The 9111-nt window shown below is 46.7% G+C and overlaps 1 protein-coding gene across 1 annotated transcript; it reads right to left on the bottom strand.

Annotated features, from left to right (window-relative positions):
- Window positions 1–1359: 1359 nt before the first annotated feature.
- On the bottom strand, window positions 1360–7755 carry Toll-7. The gene has a single exon (NM_079073.3). The coding sequence runs from the start codon at window positions 7426–7428 to the stop codon at window positions 3088–3090; it is 4341 nt and encodes a 1446-aa protein (NP_523797.1). The 5' UTR covers window positions 7429–7755; the 3' UTR covers window positions 1360–3087.
- Between the last annotated feature and the right edge of the window lie 1356 nt (window positions 7756–9111).

Below are 9111 nucleotides of genomic sequence, written 5' to 3'. Positions count from 1 at the left end.
GTCTGATACTTTTTTATTTAATTTTTTTTCTGCACTCTCTTTTATTTCTTACAGCATAAAAATTTATTATCATAATAAGCGAGCAAAGGCCGATGTATCCCATACATTTTTTCACCGCCCCCTATGCCACGTATGTGAGCCGGCAGCAACCCTCGATGTTTTTTACGACTGTTTTGTTTTTGTTTCTGTTTTGATGGAAATCCGATATTTGCAACACGTATTGAATTTTGATCAGGCAATATGAAATATCTTTCTGCCAGGCTTCTGCTTATGCGTGGACTTCCTTGGCAAAACTAGAGCATTGATTTAAAGAGCTGGCTATTGATTTTACTGGAAATTCAGCAGAAAAGCGCTGCGGAAAAACCATCCCCGGAGAAAATGCCACTCGACAGCAGATGCGTATCTGCAAACAATTAGGAAATTGTTAAATGAAATTTTCCAAAAATTCCTTAACTAGGGCTTGCGATTTTTCCCACCACCCCAAAATTCTTTTCCCCTCGCTTCCCCACCATCAGCTGGATTCTAGGTACACAAGTGTTGCATTGTATCTTTGCCGGGTTTTGTAATTCTATTAGTTACAAGTTGTGCAGTGCGAAAAGCTTCTTCTGTTCGAGAAAATTAAAAAACTTTGCAATTACAGATGCAGTTGAATGGGGGTTTCCCCTATAAAACCGTTCCCCCTTTTCGTTTTTTTTTTTCCCCCAACTGTATGGCAATCGAAATCGAGTGTAGTTGATATGGGAAATTGAGATACGGATACGGAAAACGGAGTTCCTCGATTTGTTTCACCAGTATTTACAACTCTTCTCCGGCTCTTGAGCTCGAGTTGGCCTGGCATAAATGCCAAAAGCGTCATAGAAATCCACTCCAGCCCAGGTACGAGTGTGTTTCTGTTACCCTTCAAATGGAAACAGCCATCATTTAACCGCCAGACAGATAGACATGGAGACTGAGAGACTGGGCGACTGGGAAGTCGGGTTTTCGAGGCGCTATAGATGATGATGGACCATCTGAATTGGATGGAAAAAGGGGGCTGATTTGTATGGTACTTGCGTAGCTGCGCATTTGTGTGTCGGTTTATATATACACACATAGTATATAGCGTATAGAAAAACAAAAAAAAAAAATGATTTATCACTCTGCCGGCTTGTAGCTGAGCTACGTTTGTCCGTCGACTTTGACGGGCCGCCGACCGATAACCCCTCCTCCGCGGTCGCCCCTGCAAATGCGTGAGGATTACAAAACAGCAACTCATGTGCATGATGAATTAAATTAGCAAAAGCGGCAAAAAGCCAGCTGGAAATGGTAGAGCAATCCCACAATCCCACAAACCATTTATCGACACAGTTTTCGGTTTTTGTTTTAAAAAAGTTGTTCATTTCATTTGCATTGTTCGCTGGCGAAACAGAAAAATATCTTTGTTGTTTGTCGTAATCGTACATAGATTTTTAGATGTATATATAGAGTATATAAATAGTTGTATTCACAAAATTGAATTATCCATAGGTTATACATTATATTAGAGCTGCACTAGAACTAAACTTAGGACCGATCGACGTATATTACAAAATGATAAAATTAAATAACAGTTTTGGGTTTCATATACTGGTACAAGTGTCTTGTGTGAGGGGCTCCATTTTAATTTCATACCCCTTTTTCTAAATCTCAATAGTTTCAAACTGATTTGCTTAATTAATGACGAGTAGGCGAGTGTGTGTGTGTGTGTAAGTGTTGTGTGCTGAAATAAATGCTCTTCTGTTTCGTACTTTCTATAGGCAGTTGTTAAACATTTACTCGTATAATATATGCGTAGATATATGCGTACTTGCGAGCATACATATATGTAGATATATATAAAGTATACCTCATACATAGTAGTTCTTTAATATCAGTAGTTTGCTTTACTTTACACAGTCACGTACATGCAGACACGCACATTGATATATCCATGAATATACGTATGTACTATATATAATTAGCTATGCATATTGTGTATGCGCCGCGCCAGTTTGCTAAACTTTTATTACAATTATCGTTAGTTTTGGTAAGCGTAAGTGTTTAAAATGAGCTTTTCTGTTTCGGATTTTGTTACTCCACCGCCCAAATACCATCTGCATATTATCATTATTACGATGTAGTTAACCACGGGAAATCTTCCCGGGCTCTCGGTTTGCTAGCTAATTATTTATGCTTTTTACATACAGATTACTTGACAAATGCATTTATCGATTTTACGGCTGCGGCATGCAATTTACATGTGTACTCGAATGTGATTATTGAATTATCCCCATATGGTTTCGAATTCGTATCTGTAACTGTTTAAAGGTGTATCTGTATCTGTGGATGTATCTGCATCTGTGTATATCTATGTTTGGGCAGTAAATACGGTATTGAGAGCTATTTACAAATGGATGCAGGATGCTGGAGATGCGCGGATACATACATGGGTAGCTATTCCGGGTTAATGGCCATTACCAAGTCAATTATTGAACAATCAATTTGGGAATGCAAATGCAGCTCGCCCATGGAAACTCCATCTCAACTCGGGAATCTTTATACTCAAGGTTCTGGAGTCCAACTGATTAAAACCATATTAAAAAGTTATCACAAATTCCCCCCTCGGGCAATTCTCGGCTAAGCAAATGCCAGATGAAGACCAAAAGTTCGTGCTCATGTGAGGGAGAAAACTAAGTTTGGTGTGGTAAAGTTTCGAAACTTTGAAATGGCATTGTAGTAAGTAACATCCCTGCTCTCATTGTCCCCCTACTGTTTTTGGATACACACACTTGACATGGCCGAGGCCCTCGGCCCACTGCATATGTATCTTGTATCTTGTATCTCGTTCCTTGGGGCTGTGTGCGCTGTGTTTGTTTAGTGCATCTAAAATGACTTTACACTGGATAAACAAAATAATATACGTTAAAATCTGGCTGGCTAGTTTCAACTTCCGCATTTCTATTTTGCTGTCCCCCCTCCTTAGCTTAACTCGCACATATATTTTAGTAATTAAAATTATGCACAGGAACCAGTCCCTAAAGAAATCACTGTCACTCTCCCAGAAAGCGGTCGGTTTTGGCCCACGCCTCTTTACACCAGATACGCCTGAACATGGGGTCCCTGCTGTTGTCCGGACACGGCTGTCGGATTTGGTTGCTGCTGCTGCTGCTGCTGCTGTTGTTGCTGCTGCTGATGGGCGGCCTGGCTCGCTTTAGAGCCCAGTGTTCCGGCCTGGGCCTGCTGAAGATGCAGCTGCTCCCGCTTGGGTCGCCAGGTCTGGGCCCTCTGGGCCGCTTCCATGGCAAGCCCACCCGGTGCACCCGGCATCATCAGCATGTGCTGCTCGTTATCCAGGGTCGAGTAGTCCGAATCGATGCTGGAGTAGATGTGCTCCGATGGCGGACGCATCCCGTGATGCTGGTAGTACTGGGCGTGCAGGTGATGGTTTCCACCTGATCCAGATCCCGGCTGCTCTCCTCTTCTCTGTGGCCTTGGACTGGGCGTAGCCGTGGTGGCCGTGGAGTAGTTCTGTTCCGCGGGAACAGAGGCATTTACTGGTACAACTTGTGGAACAGCACCAATTCCAACTGCATCCGCTGGGCCACAGTAGGCGGGTGGCGGAGCTTGGCGATAAAGCAGCCCAGGACTTGCCGGCTGTTTCACCCGCTCGTGGTTGTGATGGTCCAGCTCCAGCGTGTAGTTGTTGCCCCGGAATGTGGGATAGTCCACGGGCAGTGCGTAGCGCAATTTCTCCCAGAAGTGGCGATCCGAGCGGCGAATTCTATGAACCGCTGATGTTTTCAAATAGGGCAGGAGTTCAATATCGCTCTCCGCCTCGAAGGCGACCTCGGGCTCTTCAATGATCACCAGTTTCTGAGGTCTTCCACGCAGAGCATCATGAACGGATCGTCGAAGCTCACAGCGGGCCCACTCCGTTTGAAGGAAGTTCCGGGTGAGCAGAATGACCACTCGGCGGGAGACCCTTGTTGCCTCTAATAGCTGATAGTGGGTGGCATCGTGGGCCAGGTCTCTGTGCTGCAGACAGACCCTCAGTGGAGGTCTTCCGGTTTCCAGCTGGGCGGCCAAGTGCTGGCATACGAACTCGGAATCTTTGGCGGAATGCAGGAGCACGGCATCGTAGAGCTTCTCTGACTCCTCGCAACGTGGACCGAATACTCGAACGCCATAATGGGCAAACAGCCAGATCCTTAGGGATTCGCGGAAGGCAAAGACCATGGCGATGACCACGAGCAGAAAGAGAAGAGCCAGTGCAGCAGCCAGCAAGGGAATATACGATTCTGGGATACCATGCTGCAGCATGGAGCCACCGGAGTAGTAATCAGTGCAGGCAGCACCTGTGGCGTTAAAGTCCAGCTCTCTCTTCTCAAGGGATCCCGAATTCGAGCTGCTATCTTCCAGTGCAGCACTGCCAGTTCCCGAACTTGCGGCCATGCAGTAGATATCCTGGGCATCCTGGACAATCAGGGCATTATCCGCCACATACGAGGTGAGGGCCTGCAAGAACTGACATCTGCAGCTCCATTGGTTTCTGCCCAAGCTGATGGACTTTAATCTTGTGCCGAAATGGGTTGCATGCATCTGCCAAATGGGAAGAGTAACCAGACGGTTGCCATCAATACGGATTAGCTCCAAGGCGGCCAAAGGTGCCAGAGTGGCGTTTTCAATGGTCGTCAGTTGATTATTTTGCAGATACAGTTCCCTCAGAGCAGAAAGCTGCTCAAACTCGTAGCCATGAAGGGTGCGCAATTTATTATCGGCCAGATGGAGCAACTGCAACGAGGCCAGGCTGGCAAAGGTGCGATTTTGTATGGCCGCCACTTGGCTGCCATTCACATAGAGAGCTCGCAGGTTCTTGCGCCCAATAAATGCATGATTTTTCAGCACAGGGAAGTTGTTTCCATCCAGGTAGACCACACTGGAATCCATGGGAACGCGCCGTGGCAGCTCCGTGGTCTGTTGGCCGCCACAGTCGACAACATTGGTGGACCAGATTTGGTCGTGGTAGCAGGTGCAATTACTCGGACACGTCATCTCGCAGTCACAGGCATCAAAGTCACAGCAGTGACATAAGGCGAAACAATGCGACTCGTAGCGGCAGAGGAAGTCCTGCGGACGCAGACCACTCAAAGGACGCACTGCAGCACCACGGGCGTGAGGCATCACGCATTCGATGTTGGCCATATCCATCACCCTAGGATGCTGACGGGTGGTCAAGTTGTTAATCCTCTGCAGCCAGTCCATGGTGCAGTCGCACTCGAAGGGATTACCACCCAGGTAAAATTCTGGCAACGGCTTGGGAGCCACCACTGGAGCCACTCTCAACTGTTGCAACTGTAGTTTACTCAGCTGATTGGCATACAGATCGACTCGGGCCAGATTTGCTTTATCCACAAAGGCATTGGGCTGCACATTTCCAATGAGATTATTGTTGATGAACAGCAGTTCTATTGTGTTTGGAATCGACATAGGTCCAATTTCTGTGATGCGATTGTGCGAGGCATCCAGCGTTTTTACTCGAATCTCCTCCTGAAGCTTATAGTAGTTACCCAGGGCCTCAATATAGTTTCCATGGATATCAAGCCATTTTAGGTTCGATGGGATGAATGCGTAATCGAACCACACCAAGTGGTTCTCGGAAAGGTTTAGCCACAGCAGCGAAACCAGAGTAGCGAAAACTCCATTTATGTCCGCGAGGAAGTTCCTGTCCAGGCGAATAGCCTCCAATTCGAAGTTTTTGTCGAATGATCCCCGCTCTATGCTCTGGATGCGGTTCTTGGCCAAGTTCAAAACACTCAGCCTAGGCAAATCCTGGAACATGCCCACGGTGATATTGCCAATCTGGTTGTCTATCAGCCGCAGACCAGTCAGCTGGTGAAGATTCTTGAAGCTCTGGTTGTCGAAGGTACGAATTTGATTCTCGCCCAGGTCAAGAGTGCGCAACATGGCCAAATCCTGAAGGGCACGAGGAACCTCATTTAGCTGGTTAGAGCTCAGGTCCAGCTCCTTCAAGTCCGAGCAGTTCTTGAACACAGCAGGCTCCACCACGCTAATGAGATTATTGTTGAGCGTCAACTTGGACAGCACATACAACCCATTGAATAGTTTATCATCCAAGGTGTGCAGGCGATTCTCGGCAAGGTTAAGGGTGTGCAGATTATACAACGGCAGGAAGGCATTATCCTCGATGTGACCGATGGAGTTATTCCGCAAATTTAGGATCTGAAGAAAGTAAAGCTCCTTGAAAGTGCGGTAATCAATGCGAGTCAAAGCATTATGGGCCAGATTCAGCACAATGAGTCGAATAAGGCCGGCAAAGGTGGTGTTATCCACGTGGTTGGAAGTCAACTGGTTACCGGACAAATCCACTACCAAAAGTTGCTCCAGGCGATGGAACAGTCCTTTGGGAAGCTCGTAGAGTTCGTTCTGCTGCAGGTGGATCTCCCTTAATTCCTTGGAACCAGCAAATAGTCCTTCCGGAAGGGTCTCCAGGTGGTTATTACTCAGGTTGACTATCCTCAGAGAAGCTAGTCCGGCTAGCGCCTCCCCAGAGAGTTCCGATAGATTATTGTATGCTAGATTCAGGTGCTGCAATCTCCGGAGTCGGGAAATTCCCCAACTTTCGCTTATGGATCTCAATTCATTATGACTGGCGTCCAGGACTTGCAGCTCACTGCCAGCACTTCCGGAACCCGCGCCGCAGTTCATGTCCGCGAATCCCATCTGCTCGGCAGTGCGAATGCGGTTCCGGGTGAGATTGAGCACCTGGAGGTTGCCCACCGGACAGAGGAAGCCGGAGGGCAGCTGTCTCAGATTGTTGTCTCCCAGATCCAGATCGGTGAGCTGTTTCAGACCACCGAGAGAGTCGGGGAAGAGCTCCAGGGTCCTCGTTGGACCCCATTCACTGTTGTGGGTGCTCAAGCGCAGGGATTTCAGAGTGGCCAATCCCTCGAAGGCATTGTTGGGCAACTGGAGCAGCTTGCACGAGTCCAGACGCAGCGCCTCCAGGGTCTGCAACCTGGCAAATACTGCCACGGGCAGTGTTGATTCGAAGAGGTAGAGCTCGCTGCACTGAATAGTCAACTGGCTACTGCCATCGGCGCCCTGGAGATCCAGACCCGGCTGTCGCTCAATGAGACGCAGGGCGCAGTGCACCGAACTGGTGCCGTTGTAGGACCAGGAGCACTGGTTGGCCGGGCCACTGGGTTGCGATGGATTGGCCGGAACCGGCGAGGCGGCCGGCACATTGGACAGCAGCGAGGAGTAGTCGCCTGATAGCGATACTGTGGCAGCGGCTCCTGTTCCGGCGCCTAACATGGCGCTGGCACTCGATTCGCTCTCCTTGGGCGCCAGTGCGGACTCGACCGCGAGACTCCAGGAGAACCCGAGCAGGAGCAGCAGGATTGCCGCCATGGTTTTGGGTGTTGTGCTTGGGGGGCCAATGGTATCTGTATCTTGCAGATACCTTCAAGGGGTGTAGTTCGCGTGGTTTTCGTGTGGATTTTTCACTCTTGGTCAATTGACATTTTTCCTGGCCACTGTTTCACTAAGCGCACATTTAAACTGGGTGTATTTTTCACTTTTTTCCTTTTCAGCGCATTCGTTTAATTTCTCTTTCACTTGTTCTGATGGCTGTTTCTCTTATTTTCTCCAATATTCTTATTTGCTTAACTCTGCGATCTGCGAATTGAATTGTGCGTGGCCCACACGTCCGAACCGTACGGCACTCGCACTCGAACTGTTTTCAGGTTTGCCACAAACTGACGGCTGAGTCTCGAGTTGCTGCTTCGACGGACGGCAAAGTATCTCGCAGATACGAATGATTCCGCCGAGCAATGGCGCATGAGCACTGACAAAGAGAGCAATTTTAGTAACATTTACCGCCGCTGCTGGGCGTTATGGCGCCACTGTTCTTGAGAGAAGGTACAAAATGAGAGAGAGCAAATCGTTTGAGTGAAAGAGATTCTTTGAGTCAAGTCGCTGTTTGAATTTGTGAATCAAACGTAAACATTGACCAAGAGCAAATAGCAACTTGAAATTCAATAGGGAATAAAATTGCTATTGTCAATAAGTAGTAATCACATAAGTCAACAATTATAGCAATATTAATTAATATTTTTATAAAGGGCTTATTGACATGGTATGCCAATGGTACAACGATTAAAAACTATGTCTTAATTTCCTGAAATTATAATATTTAGAGCACCAATCACTTTACACATTACCCAAAGCGTCGATTTACATTTTGATAAGCTTATGATGCCTAATCTGTACTATTGCTATAAAAAATCTTCTGAATGAAAATAAGCTTAGAGGATATATTTTATGATATGGTTGCCACTTTTTGGACGAACCACTTTTATTTAAGTTATTAATATAATAAATATTTTTGTTTCAACCAGGCATAAAGAATATGAACCTATTAACAAATCAAACCATATAAAATCTGCAGACTTCTCCTTCTCCCTCTCACTCTAAAACTCATTCATTCATCTCCGTATGCGTATCTTGCATCTGAAAACTCTCCCTGCTCTCTTTTACTCAATAGTTAAACCAGAGATTCTCGTCGAACAACTGAAACTGCCCCTCCCTTCGGATACCCCCTCAATCCAGAGAGATTGTTATTGTTACCATTAACTCACACGCGCCGCATGCATATCCGTCGGATACTTTTTCTGCTTCCCATAGTTCTGCATCTCAGCATCTTGTAATTGCCGCAGCTGCAGCTGATAATCAAGCGGCATGCCATTTTGTCAACGCCAAAAGATGTTTAACACATTGCCCCGAACACTGCACTAGATGAATATCGACTATTCGAAAGATACAAGGAACGCACTACGATGCGTATCTATTTATAATCTCCGATTGTTTGAAGAAGAACTGCAGTTTTTGTTTAGACAATTCGGAATACTTACTAGATGGCCAAGGCCGCCTGGAGAAGAGAAGTTTTCGAGTGGCGAGTGAATCATTTGCCACCTCTGGAGTTGCGTACGCAAAATGTAATATTTATGAATACTGCTGGTGCTGCCCCCTAACCAACCATAAAGCATTCTTTTCGGTGGCTATCTCTCTAACCGTAGATGGAACTTTTGTTGT

This window comes from Drosophila melanogaster, chromosome 2R (genome assembly GCF_000001215.4).
Source record: "Drosophila melanogaster chromosome 2R".
NCBI lineage: Eukaryota > Metazoa > Arthropoda > Insecta > Diptera > Drosophilidae > Drosophila > Drosophila melanogaster.
Note: the sequence above shows the minus strand (reverse complement) of the source record. Positions and strands in the feature narration are given on the sequence as shown.

Coding starts and splice junctions, on each gene's coding strand:
- Toll-7 (NM_079073.3), bottom strand. CDS start 7,428: ATGGCGGCAATCCTGCTGCTCCTGCTCGGGTTCTCCTGGAGTCTCGCG.